This window comes from Clupea harengus, chromosome 20 (assembly GCF_900700415.2).
Source record: "Clupea harengus chromosome 20, Ch_v2.0.2, whole genome shotgun sequence".
Classification (NCBI taxonomy): Eukaryota; Metazoa; Chordata; class Actinopteri; order Clupeiformes; family Clupeidae; genus Clupea; species Clupea harengus.
In genome coordinates this window covers 16,949,415-16,965,536 of record NC_045171.1, presented here as the reverse complement: position 1 = coordinate 16,965,536, position 16,122 = coordinate 16,949,415, and the positions used below count along the sequence as shown (strand labels likewise).

General features: G+C 40.8%; 2 protein-coding genes across 2 annotated transcripts; both read right to left on the bottom strand.

Annotated features, from left to right (window-relative positions):
* Positions 1-2,221: 2,221 nt before the first annotated feature.
* Positions 2,222-11,261, bottom strand: emx3 (empty spiracles homeobox 3). Its single transcript, XM_012834400.3, has 3 exons — positions 10,572-11,261; positions 4,234-4,418; positions 2,222-3,552 (listed from the first exon to the last, which is right to left on the bottom strand). The coding sequence occupies exons 1-3, from the start codon at positions 10,912-10,914 to the stop codon at positions 3,385-3,387; spliced, it is 696 nt and encodes a 231-aa protein (XP_012689854.1). The 5' UTR covers positions 10,915-11,261; the 3' UTR covers positions 2,222-3,384.
* Positions 11,262-15,143: 3,882 nt separating this feature from the next.
* LOC105906230 (homeobox protein notochord-like) lies at positions 15,144-16,122 on the bottom strand. Its single transcript, XM_012834345.3, has 2 exons — positions 15,748-16,122; positions 15,144-15,629 (listed from the first exon to the last, which is right to left on the bottom strand). The coding sequence occupies exons 1-2, from the start codon at positions 16,091-16,093 to the stop codon at positions 15,319-15,321; spliced, it is 657 nt and encodes a 218-aa protein (XP_012689799.1). The 5' UTR covers positions 16,094-16,122; the 3' UTR covers positions 15,144-15,318.

Below are 16,122 nucleotides of genomic sequence, written 5' to 3'. Positions count from 1 at the left end.
TATTGAGTAAAGGTGTAGAAAAGGATGCATGTTTAACACGCCTCTGCAGCTCAAGGCTCAAAGAATTAACAGGTGCAAATCACAAAGCATGAAAGTGGCATGTATTCATTTACCAGTCGGTATAATCACAGCCACGGTCCCTGCACTCGCTCCCAGAAGTGGTGTATTATTAATCTGAAGCACACAAATACATCCAGAGGTGACAACAGCTTCACACGAGGTGATAATCACAACACTAGGGTAGACAGTTCACTGGCACAACCATTCTGTTTTAGAGCATCAGAGATTTTGCCTATTGATGGGATGAATGGGATTTAAGACATGGCAATCTTTTAATAGAACATTTCAGAGACAACTCACATCTCTAGAGGAATCCACTATGTGTAAAAAGGAAAGTGAGTCTCTGTGTGTGTGTGTGTGTGTGTGTGTGTGTTTATGTGTGTGTGCGTGTGTGTGTGTGTGCGTGTGTGTGTGTGTGTGTGTGTGTGTGTTTGCGCAGACATGCTTGTGCTTCAGAGTAAGTTTATTAGTTATTGTTTTTTCAGTGTTGATTTTCTTATGAGTTAGAAACATATTTTTTTCCCATTAAGTATTAATATTACAATTGATAATATTGTATAATGAAAATGAGTCCATGTCCATTGTCCATGAGTCAATTTTCCTTCAGAATCTGAATCTCCAAATTCTTGATTTGAGTTTTTAAAATAGTGGATTGATGCATACATTGAATGAGCAAAAGTTAAATTATATGAAAATAATAATACTATTGATACTATTGAAGGTCATCTAACATGATCTAATCCTGTAATTGAATGTTATTTTTAATGTTGTATTTATTGTCTCTTTGGAACAATGAAGTTATCTGCTCTCAGAAGGGTGTGTATTGGTGACTGATGACTTATGCTTTAGAAACATTGACATTGGGAGACACTTTTCAGAGAAGAATTCTTGAATGCTATTTTAAATGTATCTGTATTAGTGTAATTTGGCTGTGACATTTACAAGTTTACAAGTCATGAAATCTAGTTGCAGAGTTGACTCGAAAAAGCCCATTCAGCAAGAATTATGTTATTACTTTTAACTCATTTTAAAATTGACTAAGGATTTTGCAAAAAGTAATATGAAATCTTGTCTGTAAAATAATGTTATTGAAAGTTTCGTATTGTACATGACATTTGTATGGATGCGTGGCTTCCCGACTCTGGTTGTCTTGCATTACCTTGTGTTATGATTCACCCATCCAAACCTGTGGAGTTATGTTAAGGAATTTAGAAAATATGGCTATACATTTGTCCTCTATCTGATACAAAGTGTTTAAACGACTAGGTAATACGACTATAAAACGTTTCGCCATGGGATTAAATGTTTTCCCCTTTCAACTTTTTTGTCTGTGTAATGTTTAAAATAATCTAATCAAAAACAGGTTCTAAGTACGTGCTCTTGAACGTCACACAAGAGGCTTTGGAGTGACATTTATAAAAACGTGATTGCAATTAAGTGTGGTATGCAAATATTACAACCCTTGATTATTAACGCAATTAGTAAGACCTAAGAGCATAAGTGCATTAATTAAGACACAGAAGCAAATGTCAAAAGCAGAGAGCTGTCAACAGTGCAGCTCAGCTCCGTGACTCATATCCCCTTGGCAGGCACGCACATGAGCTGCTGAGAAATGGCCCAGCCGTCAGCTAGTTTGCGTGAAACATTTCAGTGAACACACAACAGAGGTTTTCTTTTGGGGTGTCACGCTGATCGTAATGTGATCGACTGATTCGGACTCCCTGACTGTTTTCTTATATTTTCAGGACAATATGGTCATTTTGGTCACTTTCTCAGAGAGATTTTTGAAAATCAAACACTGGGGATTAACATCATAGTGTGCAGTTGTTTGACAAGTACTCAAGTATCACATTTGATCATACAGTGACCAAATGAATTGGCTTCATGTATATGTGTGTGTGTGCGTGTGTGCGTGTTTTTGTGCAAGTGTTTGTACAATACGTCGTATTGTAGTAATTTGTATTATTTCAGGACATTTCTGCAGATCAAAAATGTCCCCCAAATTCAAAACACCAAACCTGAATATACATAACTGTGTTTTTAACCGAAAAATGCTTGGAATCCCATATTTTTCATAACAAACTCAGAAATCATTGGATATTTAAAATAATTTAAAATCATGTTAACACTTTAATAATCTAATATTCTGAACAGAGGGGTAAAAAAAACAATACAAAATAAGAGAGTCTAGGCATTTGTTAAACTGCGAAGTAGGAACAATACATTCCAACATTACAGACAGAATCTTGCTATGAAGTGCTACAAAATGATTGATGAGTTAGATTGGTGGTTCTCCCTATCCATGGCCTTGCAGTCTCAGTGTTTTGTCTGCGTAGGGAATCAGACACATAGGTTTCACTGTGGGATAATCACATGTCAATCATCATGAATGTCCTTTAAATAAATGCCAATCTAATCCAGATAGCAGGCGATTGAAGAAGGAAACGTGGAGAACATTGAATACACAAATGCATAGAAGTTGTTTTTGTTGTCGCGGTTGTTGTTCATTTTGCATAAAAGGCAAAACTGCAAAACACCAGAACTATCTACTGGGCAAACGCTGTAGAGAGTTTCAAATGAATATTTTTACTGCCAAAACTGGTTGTGTGGAAAAAAAGGGTTTCCTGCCTTTTGTGTATTGAATGAAAATGGCACAGCACACACAGAGTTATAAAAATATAAACACAGCAATTCAGTATATCTCACCAGAACCACAATAACTTCCAACGTAAAACAAGTGTCTGTCACTGAACCATGAACTGAGCTCATTTTACACTTGAGCAAGTGGATACAATTATACAAACAAACAAACAAACAAACAAACAAACAAACCATGATGATGATGATTAGATAGTTGCGCTATCTTTAGTGAAGGTTAAACTGACACACGATGGTGAGGTGAGACAAACATCCAAAGACTGTTAAGGAGATTTCAAAAAATAAAAATAAACTGGAACAGTAAATGATGACTATACCACGGTGTGAGACGCACCGGTGATCTAATGGTCACTGCTGCCCAACAACAACAGCCTGGGGGGCATTTCAGTCAAGAGAGGTTCTCCCGCACACAATCAGTGTGCTGTCGCTGCAACTGCATAGCTAGCGATCCGCTCCTCGGATCTGTTCCGTGTTCTGGGCCGCGAGGTGCGTTTCCAGCTCCGCCGACACCGTCGCGCCATCACCGCTGCCACTGTTATTTTCAACATGTTTTTTTTTTAAACTGAACGCAAACCAAACAAACAAACAAACAAACAAAAACAGAACATTGTACTCTCAGTCTCTGGTAGTGTCTTGGAGAGGTTTAAGTCTGGTTTAGGTCTGATCTCAGTCCTCAGAGATGACGTCGATGTCGTCCGAGCCGGGCTGCTGCGTAGCTACTCGCCAGCGGCTCACGTGCTGACTGCCTTTTCTCTTCTGCAGCGACTCCGGAGACTCCTCTTCCAGCTTCTGACGTTTGTGCTTGGTCCTCCTGTTCTGGAACCACACCTTTACCTGAGAATGGACAGAGAGAGAGAGAGAGAGTGGGAGAGAGAGAGAGTTAGACATGTGCCATGACCTTCAAGAGTCACTTGCTTTTGCCTTTGCTTACAAGATTGAGTATGATCAAGTATTAGCCAATATATATATGAACAGCTTCAAGACGTACATCAAATTATGCTTTCACTGCAGCCTCTGTCTGCAGTTTCCCTCTCCATAAGCCAAATTATGATGGCAGCCTTTAATCAAATTCTATTTCTAAGTAATGTCTTACACACTAAATACAGCAACACAAGCATTAATTTGTTTTAACACTGCCATTTTTTCCCCTGCGATACTGTCACATTTGTGAATCACTCAAGGTAGATGTGTAGTGTGTGTTTCACTGCATTCCTCTGTTGTTAGTCCAACACATCCGGTAGCCACAGAGCAGCAGAGAAACTCTTCCGTTTAGGGTGATGAAACCGTGTTTCGCTCCGAGGGGTGGTGTAGGAGATGGATGACTCAAGAGCCGACAGACATGCTACGGGCTCGTCTCAGAGCAGAAGAATGTAGGCTTGCCGCACCCCTGCATCCCATCTCTCTCTCTCTCCCTCTCTCTATTTTTCTCTCCCTCTCTCTATCTATCTATCTATCTCTCTCTCTCTCTCTCTTTCTGCTGTACAATGTCTTGGGGTGTCGGGTGGGGGTCCTCACCTGTGTCTCGGTCAGACAGAGGCCGTTGGCCAGCTGCTTGCGTTCGGCGCCCACCACGTAGTGGTTCTTCTCGAAGGCCCGCTCCAGTCGCAGCAGCTGCGAGGGCGAGAAGGCCGTGCGGATGCGCTTGGGCTTGCGCGAGAACGGCCCGTGCAGAAGCAGGTTCTCAGGACTGTTGTCCTCACCTACGAGAAGAAAGATGGAGGGGGGAGGGGGTGAGCTTGAGTTGATCTATAGATATGAAGTTGTCATTTGTGTAAATGATGTACCAGGTTCATATCATATCATAGCATAGGTGAGTATTTTGTTTAATAAATCACATTATCATTTAATCATTGTCATTTTTTGTTACAGTATCATGCAAATATAAGGTGTGAGTTTAAAAAAAAAAAACTTTTAGCATTTTATTAAAGTGTTACATCTGCAGAGGGTGTACCAGTGAGCAGTCACCGTCACATAACCACAGTGAGCGAATTTAAGATTAATATCGTCTCCACTGATTTATGTTCATATGTCATCACGCTGACAACACTGTTCATCTAGACAGTGTGATACTGCCTATAGCAAAAATAATTATGACCCCAGAAATCTTTTTCATGAATCAAAATAATATGAACCAATTAATTTTATCAATATAGTATGCATTAGGTGAAATCATATATTTAAAATAAATATTTGTTGAGACTAGATCTAAAAACATTGTGAAACTGTCTGGGAAATGTTCCAGTGAAATTTGATGTAAATCGGTACACAAGTGAAAACCAATTTAGACTAATATAATTTCAGTAATATTCATTTCACTTAAAATAAATACAAGTATAAAATTTCCACTAACATGCATACTCTTCAATCAGAATCATTATAATTGTAAACTCTATATTAGGGCCTCTAGTTTGAACACAAAGTCTTTCTCCTTAGCCTGTTGGATGCTGGCATTAGGCTCATTTGTATACAAATGCAAGGCCTTTAAGTTGTAGCAATTCAGTTAGAAGTCCTAGGTAAATATCTTATTCTGGGTGAATGCAAAAACATCTATGATGGATAAATTGCCTGATGACTATAATGGCGATATGGCAGTTAAGCAAATCAAAATCCCATGGATTTTGTCCGATTTCATTCATGGCAGCAGTGAAATGTCGTTAATTTTCGGTTTAGTTGGGTGCGGGACTTTGTGTCCCACCGCAGACACCATCTGGCTCCCCATGGACCATTATCCATTTATTAAAATCACTTATAAGAAAACGAAAACATTTTACATAAACAAATGATATTTCTACCTGACCACCATTTGAGTTTGGTGTGCATATCTTTAAAAAAAGAAACGTTGAAAACAACCGCCAACACGAATAGGCAAAAGGGACCATTCGGGGCAGAGGACACGCAAAGGGGCAACAACTGATGTCCAAACCCCAAATGTCAACGTTCACCTCAGGTGCCCAACACAAGACACGTACGTCAATAATATGCAAACAAGTGAAACCTGCACTTCACATCTTCTTGATGCACAAATGTATTTCCCCTTCATTTGACTATTGACTATGTTGTGTACAGATCGTATCCTTGACACGGTTGTGAGTTGGGACGAGATGAAGGAACGCTGTACGCCACTGTAACTCAGACGTCTGTTTTGATAGGAGACTGGAATCGTTAGCCAAATAGAGCTTATCAAGGTGCTCACTTTTCACCAATTATACTAATGGCCTTGTTGTTTCCGACTTAATAGGTACAAAAGAAAAAAAATTGCACTGCAAGAAACATTCATGTTCTGCACTTGGCCTAACACTTCATGGAGCTTTCTAGTCTGCATCAAACTGACACTCTTCAAGTGCTCTGGGACAAACTTAATTGAATTTGCTAATTAAAATGGATTTTTCTGCACAAAGGTCCCTTGAGCATGTCGACCCTTTTTGAAACCCTAACTAAATATAAAGATGTACTGATTGTGAACACAAAAGGCATTAATGGCATCAGTTCTATACGAAGGGGGATTAGCTGTAGGCCTTGCAGACTTAATGTGTCTTTCAGAGCATGGAAACCGACCTTTTATCTCCAGACAATGGCTTTGAACTAAGTCCTTTCAGTGGAACTTCCACCTAAAAGCTTGTTCAGATGAGCAACATCAGCTCAATCTGTTTTAGAAACAAGCAGTTTTATCACATTAATAATATATCTCGTATATAGTCTGAGGGTTGCTCAGGAAATTCTTTAGTGAAGTGAGGAGGACAAAACATGGTGTACAGGCATTTCCTATGTGAATACAGATTAAAGCCTGTGCAGCTATTTGTAAACATACCTGTTGGAACAGCCTACTTCTGTCAAAGGCAGAAAAACATCTTCATAATGTATTCTAAGAGCCTCTAAAAGTTATGCACTCCTTCTTCCTAATAAGGCATGTATTTTACTGGGGCTGCGGAAAGAGTGCATATTTTCTGTCACAGGACTGTCATTGACAAGCATTTTCAGCTGGCGTGCTGAAACTCCTTTGAACATCAGAGACTGAAAAGAAAAAAAAAGAAAGAAAAAAAAGGAAACGATAACAATAGAGACATCTCATTGCAAAAATGTGTCGAGTGTTTCTGAGACTGGGTATGTGTGTGTGTGTGTGTGTGGGGGGGGGGGGGTTAAGAATGTCAATAATGAGCTACCTCAGCTCTGCGGGTGTTGAAAAGTAATCCTTATATGTTCCTCAAGGAGCAGTGAGCACCAACAGGCCAAGAAGACCCGGGTGACATTAGGCTGTCCGTCACAAACGTTTGCTCCCCCATGCAAACACATCTCTTAATCTTACCGCTGACAAATTGACCCCGTAATCTCTCTCCTTAGTCACATCAGGGACGATTTCATTGAAAAATGGTCTTCACCGTTCTCATCACACCAGTCGACCGACAAGCACGCGGTCAGGCTCTGCATGCCCTGGCAGTGTGTGTGTGTGTGAGCATGTGTGTGTGTGTGTGAGAGTGTGTATATGCATTTATATGTGTGAATGTGTGTGCACAGATTTGTGTGTGTGCATGTGCATGCACATGTATGTATGTGTGTGTGTGTGTGTGCGCGCGCGTGTGTGTGTGTGTGTGTGTGTGTGTGTGTGCACATACGCGTGTGTGTGTGTGAGCGCGCGTGCGCGCGCGTGTGTGTGTGTATCTGACACTGTCACGGCTTCACCATCTCCATAGGTCCCCCTGAGAGAGGTAGAGGAGCAGAAACCCCCAGCCAAGCTCCACCAGGGACGTGGGCTTGGGCTGTTCCCCAGAAACGAAGGACTCCCCCTGGGGAAGATGGGCTCAAACAGACCCCGGCCAATCCGCACAGAGAGAGTGGCCCCAAACTTGACTGAAAGGGAACCAGATGGCATCTAGTTCAGGGCTGCTACCGTTCCCCTGGCACAAACAAGCTTGGTCTTGTCAGCACTGGCCTCATTATCTTTTGAGGAGGTGGGGGGGGGGGATTCAACAGGGAAATGAAGGACCTGAATCGTTCACCCCACCACCACCACCACCACCAACAACACCATTTGCTTCCACTCACTGTAACCTGTCTACTTCTCTCCATTTCTCTTACTGTACTGGTGTCTACTACTTCACGCTGGCCAAACGGTCCATAATATGGCATTTAACGTTTCTCCAAAAGCCAGCAAAAGTGGCTAAATCTACAAATGCATTTTAAAAAAAAAAACGTATATCACGCACACACATACTTTTCCAACGTGTCACTGACAATTATCTGACCAAGATGCAGAAGAGGAAGAAGATCAACGCAAACAAAAATCTGGGGTGTAGAAAAGTACAGAAATCTCTGTGTGACCTGTGCCAGAGTTATAACAGTGCCGTGTGCAGACATCTCTGTGTGACCTGTGCCAGAGTTATAACAGTGCCGTGTGCAGACATCTCTGTGTGACCTGTGCCAGAGTTATAACAGTGCCGTGTGCAGACATCTCTGTGTGACCTGTGCCAGAGTTATAACAGTGCCGTGTGCAGACATCTCTGTGTGACCCGTGCCCGAGTCTCAAACGTGCCATGTGCTGCAGAATGCGTCCCGTGACGAGACCATATGCACACGCTTGCCTACGATTCTGACATCCTGTTTACTTTGTGCTGCATGACGGAGCCCACAGACCCACAGGTCTTCCCCGATCAGCCCAGGATCGGAAGTGAGCTCCTCAAAGTCCATTAACACCATTAAGCAATAAGCAACACAAAACAGGGAGAGACATGGAAGGGAGGGAAATAAAAGACATGGGGCAGGTAATCCAGACACTCTGGGCTGTGTTTTGCCTTGTCCGAACAGTAGTGTTCAAGGTGACTGGACACCAGCACCGTGTGGATGTGTTCTGGGCATAAACAAAAGATAATCTATCTCAGTCCCGGATCTGGGCAATAGTCACAACAACCTCTGACTTCCCCCAATTACCTGTGGGATAGCCTGAGGGTGTGTGTGTGAGTGAGTAAGTGAGTGACTGAGGCCTGCGCTGAGCACACCTGACGCGGCTTGAGTCTTATAGGGGCAGACTTCCTCTCACTCTACAGGACTGGTCTGGGCAGCAAAGCGTTATTGATCCGCCTGGTTTAACAAATTGCTTGGTTAATGGGGCCACCCAGTATAAGTTACTTGTCAGGATGTTTTGGCCCCAAAGACCCAAACAGTAAAAGGTATAATGTTTAATGGAAAATTAGGGAGAGTCTGCTTTCAGTGAATTGCTGATCACAATTCAAAGTAATTATTCTTGTTTCTTCCATGTTAATTTACTGTTCAGTAATACTGTTAGTCCTGTAAATGTCTAAGCATGAATAATGGCCTGTGATATTTGATGCAACTAAACAAAAACTCTGGAATTAATTAATAAAAGGCCAGTAAATAAAAGTATTGGATTGGATTCCTATAAATAAATATTAAAAACTAAATATCCTAAGAAGAGTCAGTAAAAATTATGACCACATTGCCTCCCAATTAGGATTGTTTTCGACCAGTTAAAAGAAACAAGATCGGCCACAACAATAAAATGCAATGCTCCATATTATGTTCAGTTTAAACCAGGATTAAATTCATGCTCGAGTTGGCGGCGACGGCAGGTGTAATTTATTTTCTCCAAACCTAACAAGAGAACGCACAGTCTGCATAATTAATTAAATAATTCATTTTCTTTTTTTTACCCAGACTGACGATTATGATAACAACCAAAACACCCTGGTTTTTATTTACCAAAATATAACTGTATTACTTATAGCCTTTGGTGAAAAAAAAAATACATGTTTTACTGAAGGCTGTTCTCCCTAAAATAGGTGGGTACAAGACATTTATGGATAAAACCAATACTTTTTCAATGAGTTCACCATCTTTAGGTACGTTTTTTTTGTTAATAGCTCCACGTTTGTTTATTGCTTCTGCGCTAAATGTTTCATGTTGTGTGTGAAACATTTGTGTGTGAAAATAATGCTTTTTAATCGGTCGAAGCAATCTCCAAAATGCACATGCCGGTATGTTATTTTAAACGAGACCTAATTATTCACGAGTTTGCATTGTTTTTTTCTTCAAAACAACCATTTTATCCTCCCATTTTTTATTTGTTAATGCAGAAAATATAAAGCAGTCCGAATACTGGCACTGGAACTAATTGTATGCCATGCAGCCTTTCAAAATAACTGTGTAATATTTAAACGTCTTTTGAAATGTAATTTAACTCCGAGTGTACGATGAGGGTAAACAAATAGTTTCTCATGTTTTAAAACTATGAAAATCTGGTGACATGGATGTTTTGTGTTGAGTTCTTGTAGCTTGCTCCTCACGTGCTAATTGGCAGATTCATCCGAATCAGTTTAATAAGATCTGACACAAATTATGTTATTTTGTTGACAATCAACCCCTTTTCTGTTCCACCGAAGGTCTCCAAACAACTACCGATTTGTCAGCTGTAACAACCCTGTGCACGCAGACTGCTGCAATTACTAGGCCTAATAGCTGTTTCATTACTTTGCCACCGGCAGGATTACTATATCCTCACGACATGCGCTCGATGCTTTGACAAGAAAATTGCAACATTACAATTTGCAACATGCATATTTATATATGGCATATAACACAGTAATATATGTGACAACTTCGTTGTTATTTAATGTAACTTCATGGAGAATGTGCAAACTCTCTGTGGGCCCTGCTACTGAAGTCGTGCAGAACTCTCCGGGATCATCATAGGCCAACTATAGGATGCCCATTAAGTCTGATACAACACCTGCACATGAGACTAACCATCTTTTACTTTCACCAGTGATCCTTATCCTACACTGAAACCTGAATGTAAGATGTTTAACTAGCCTACTTAAAGATCATAAGGGTTGTGAACTAACCTTGGAACCTGTGTCCAAGATATCGGTTTCGCAGGACCCACGGATAGAAGTTCAATGTATCTCTCTGATGAGGGTTGAAGAAATGCTGCGAGGGGATTTGGAGGTGATGGAGAGACAGTGCGGGGTTGGTAGAGTGAGAGCCCGGATCTGGGAACATCATTTCCGGGCCACTGTACAAGGTCCTGCCGGAATTCTGGAAGCATGTCCCAAAGGGCGCGGGATGAACAGACTCCGTCAATCTCAGCGCCGTGGGTCTGATAGGTTCGTCCCCAGATGTCGAGGAATTGGCATCTTTGCCAACGAGCGATTCGATGGTAAAGCACTTTTTGTTGTGTTGAAACATCACGTCAAAGTTGCATAAAATCAAATAGCCTACCTTATGACAATTTAAAACACTGTCAGACCTGAGAGCAACAATGGGACTTCAGATCGTGTCCAACAGTTCAGAAACAGTCAGTAAAAATCCTCCAAATGCAAGTTAACGTAATTTGTATGTTCCTATGGGATCCATAACGTGCATAAGATGAATGTCAGCGTTTCGATAGCTCCAAAAAGTCTCAACGTAGAGATTGTTCGCGCTGAATCCGAGTGTCCGTCTTCCGAAAACTATTCGCACATGAAGAAATTATTTCAGAAATCAGCCGGAGTATACAACGATTCACATTAGAACGCACAACAAGTAGGCAGGGTTTGTTAACCTCGATGTCAAATGGTTTGTGACAGCGCTACTTGTGTCCTCTTCTCCCGGGGAACATTTCTAAACGCTGTTATGACCGAAGATCAGACAGGCTTTTGAGAGAGGGCTTGTCATTCGCCAACATCAATACCTGCCATCGACTCTGTGACAGAGGTGTGGAGAGCATGCGCAGATGAGGCCACGAGGCGCAAATTACAGCCATTTTGTAGGATGTTAAACGGCGTTACATGCACCCTGACAGAAACTAACCATTTAGCTTTACCTTTCTCCCATGCATGTGTTTACACAAAAGAGCATTCCTTCATTGCGTCATGGCAATATGATATATTTTGCAATGCTAATAATTTCAATTTCAATCACAGATTAATTATAAACTCTATGGGGGGTTCAATTACAGCAACTGAACACATTTTTACAGCAACTTACGCTTGAAGATGAAGTGGGAGAAAACATTCTCGTATCATTATATTTAAAACTATTCTGTTCAAATTGTTGTAGCCTTCAATAATGTTTTCGTGTGTGCGAAAAGATATTGCTTCGATATTACTCCAAACAGCCTATATCATATAGCCTAGTAAGTCATTACTTGCATCATTTTAAAAGTATTCTCAAAGTTTCTTTGTACAGCAGGGCAATTTATATCAGCATAATAATTATGTCCATTAAGGATCTACAAGAGTCACACCGTTGGTGTGCGCACCTCTTTGTATTTAAAGATTCGGTAATCAATGCCCTATTTTTACACCATGGATTGTGTGGAGTCCAGCTTCCAAGAACAGCTGTTAATGTAAACTATAAAGAAGTATGGAGACAGATCACTATTAATGAATTTCATGTGGATTATAACAAGAAATAATGTATAGACACATGTGATAAATGTCATATTCCTTTCAATTACTGCTTTTTTTAAATCACAGTGGTAAATCTGGTTTTGCAAAGGTATGGCTTACCGACATACAGCGGAAAGTAATATGGAAATATACAGTGTTAGCATGAACACCTATACAATTATTATTATCTTTTATATTGAGCAAAGAATGCAAACTAGCTACATGCTCTGCTAACACCACAGATATGGCTAATTTACCAGACATGCTCAGTGCTGATCAAAATTGCCTTTTTTATAATGCATAATGCATAATAAAAAAAAATGACCCAATTAAGGGGTACAATTGGAGCAACATATTCCTGCCCTTGATTTTGAAACACGTCTGTGCATCGGATGTCCCTTGGAAACACTCATAGCACTGATTATGTGGGAGCACGCGGATGCCACTTGACCTTTGGACTGCACGACCTTGTGTGGCGTAGAGAGCACGGAGGACTGAAGGAGTGTCATGTATACTATTATGTGAGGTATCCCCCGGTGGGACTGGAGGGGAAGGTGCCATCTTGCGTGGAATCCTAATGCTTACTGCTGAACAATTGAAGGTCAATTTCTCCGTATGGATGTTTATCAAGTGGTCTAGGAGTCTATGTGATTTTGTATTTACTTTACACCGGCCCGATCAATAAATAAAGCATGCAATAGATTGAAAAGGAGTATTTTTTGCGTTTGAGTACTCTGCAGGAGTATTCGCTGTAAGCCAGTGAGATGTTTGTCTGTATGTTGTCCGGATAGATGGGTGTCTGTCTGCACGCAGATATAGACAGATCATAGCACTGGGAAATCTTGAGCTCCTTCACCCGTTACACCCCCACCTCTGCTCTTCCTCCTTCCCTTCCCTCCCCTTCCTTCGCTTTTGTCCGTTTAAAAAAAGAGAGAGAGAGAGAAAGACAGAGAGAGAGAGAAAGAGAGAGAGAGAGATCTTGGAAGTTGTTGAGTGAGCGGCACACCTAATGGGCCTGAGCAGTCTCCCCCAACCCCCGGACAGATGTCGCCCTTTTCAGATGAAACAATCCCGGCCGCCCGGACCCAGCCAAAGCCCCCCTGCCTGTCTTTTTCATAAGGTGCTCTGCGGAAGTCCGTGTGAAACTTGCAGGCCATGGACCCTTCAGAGCCTCAAAGCTACCCACCCCTCCCTCTCTCCTTCCTTCCCCATACACACACACACACACACACACACATATCCACCCCTCCAGTGCCTGCCTACCCGCTCCCTCTGCATATAATTAATAGCTTTCACTGGCAGATTTTGCCCCCTCCCCTCTCTTTGCCTTTCGGATCCAAATGGCCATTAGTGTCTATTAATTTTGCCTCTGGCCATTGATTACAGATTGCGCGGCATTGAAAGGAGGCATTAACAGTTGGAGTTTTTGTGAATGCTCGGGGTGTGAAGTCGCGTTAAAATGTGATTATTGTTCCCCTGCCAGGAACAAGCTAACTGATGTTAAACCCTCTTTCATCTGAGGCTAGAGGAAGGGTGTGAAGCAAGTGTCGGCTATTTTACTAGTGATAAAGAGGCATAGATTAGAAGATTAAAGGGAAGATAGTGCCATTTCTATAAAAAGCCACAACTCTATACCTAATGTAAAATGAAACATTATAAGGACTTTCAAGCAATTATGTCATGCTTTTTGCATGTGTTTTAAGTTATATGCAACTTTTATGAATACTGTTTTCATACAGCTGGCACAAAAGATGGACAATAATATAGTCAAATATAGAATTGGTCAAATATCTATGATGGATACCCTTATAGTATGTGTTTCATCACAGTTTACCTCCTCATTCAGAGACAAAAAAGAAGAGCTCCATGATCACTACAAACATAGATGAAGTTTAAATATAATATATGTAGCTTTAAATCAGAATATTCAAAGTAAACCAATCAAGGCTGTACTCACAAATCAAGTCAGTTTAAACATTTCCAAGTCTGACTATGGCATCATGGATTGATGTGAGCCTTATGTTTTAATCAGTTACTTATCTTATGCACTTCTTATTATTATAGGATTAACCAAATGTAGCAAATTATTCTTTCCATCATATCATTAATCTTGTGAGTTAACCACTGATTGAGTCTTACACTAATAACGTTGTGTCCACTCTTTAATGCCATCTAGTGATCTAATCATGTAAAGGGTGACCTTCACTGTTTATTCCTCAAGTGCATTTCTACAGATGTTATTACCAAAGAGGACATAGCATTCAGTGCATTTTAATTACATTACAAAAACAACTAATAATATTATATTATTAATAATAATTTAATCATTTGTATTATTGTTTATAATTTTCAGTCACTGCAGTACTTGAACAAATGCGCACGATAAGGTTAATCTGCAAACAATATTAACGCCAATTCTACAGTCTGAAAATCCCCCCAAAATTCCCATTGAACATGACAGAGACTGCCAGAAAAGTATGCAGTTGAAATTATCTCGTCTCGATGATTATTTTTCCTCTGGAAGACGTATGATTAGCTAATAATTTGTATCATTGTGTTATTATAATTCCATTTGCACTTTTGAGCCACCTTGATCCCCCTAGGTGCAGAATATAGGCCGATTTAACGTATGGCGCTCATATTAACACTTAGCCTACTCTGAAACATGTGTGACCTTCCTGTAAAACGATTATTACATGATTTGCTACGCTAATGAATAACATTGAGGTCCAGTCCACACTGTTGATTGAATATTTAATTTAAACGACTAGGCTATATCGTAGTAGGCCTACAATATTTTTAGGTGATTCGTTTGAGAGAGTATAGACTACGTCATTTTACATAATATTAGTAGAGAATTAACCTGCATACATTATTATACAATATTAACAACAATATTAATATAATAATAATAATATAAACTTGCATTTCAATTAAAACTAGCCAAGCTATTTAAATACACCTTTGTCGGGTTAACATAGCTAATCTAAGATACAAGGGATATTTCATTTTCTTGTAACATATTGACGCCACTTGAAACAGAAATGGTAGAGTATGTTTTATTTGAGAGGCATGGTAAACCACACAGTAGTGCCATCTTCCAAACGTATCTTGTTTGACAAGAAATACCTAAGGCCAAATATTATTTGGTAACAGAAATAAAAAAAATAAGGGAAAGCCGTTGCAGGGTCTTCACTGCAACTTTTAAAGTTCCTTGAGACTACAGGGAGTCGTCACTGTCCACAGATATAAACTCTTCCGCCTCAGAACAAACGGAACTTTGGACTTGGTCTTCTTGGCTTTTTCTCCATTTCGTTCTCCTGTTCTGGAACCATACTTTTACCTGGGTCTCGGTAAGGCGTAGCGCTGAGGCGAGCAGCACCTTCTCAGTCCCAGTCATATAACGCTGCTTGCTGAACACTTCCTCTAATTTCCTCAGTTGTTCTGTAGTGAAGATTGTGCGGATCCGTCTGCATGTTTTCTGCCCGAAAGCTCCACGACATGTCATGTGATTTGGATAACCGATGCTACCTTAACAAGATAAAACAAGATTTTGTAAGCGGATTGCACAATTGTACAACCTAGCCAATCAGCACACGTAGGCTATTGTCAAGCACTAGCCTACTATCAAAAATAGTATTAATCTTACCATCATATAACTCTGTTTCGTAGGTGTGGTGATGTTGCAAGCGATGGCATGGCTCGATGTGTAGCTGGTGGAGTTGTTGCTGGTACGGAGCCGTGGCAGGTATGTAGCCATAAGGCGATTGCAGCGGGGCATGCGAGGGCTTCGACGCGAGTATTTGTTGGGGGTAAGCGCACCGCTTCGCTGCCTCCCGGTGGTCTGTGGACAGGATGGCATCAATGCTGAAGCAGTATTTAGGCTGTGCCCACGGTCCCGATATTTTGTTAGTATCGAAAGACCCCTCCAAGAAAGAGAGATGTCCATCTGTGCGCCGGTCGAGCTTCTCAGAGTGCGTCCAGTTCCTCGTCATGCTTGCCTATAGTAATGACTGCCTTGGAG

Bases quoted from the DNA above. Each gene is read 5' to 3' on its own strand.
- emx3 (XM_012834400.3), bottom strand. From the start codon at position 10,914: ATGTTTCAACACAACAAAAAGTGCTTTACCATCGAATCGCTCGTTGGC. The intron at 4,419-10,571 runs GTTAGTTCACAA...TTCTTCTCGTAG, and splicing joins TCTTGGACACAGGTTCCAAG to GTGAGGACAACAGTCCTGAG. The intron at 3,553-4,233 runs GTGAGGACCCCC...GTCCATTCTCAG, and splicing joins TCTGTCTGACCGAGACACAG to GTAAAGGTGTGGTTCCAGAA.
- LOC105906230 (XM_012834345.3), bottom strand. From the start codon at position 16,093: ATGACGAGGAACTGGACGCACTCTGAGAAGCTCGACCGGCGCACAGAT. The intron at 15,630-15,747 runs GTAAGATTAATA...TATCTTGTTAAG, and splicing joins CGAAACAGAGTTATATGATG to GTAGCATCGGTTATCCAAAT.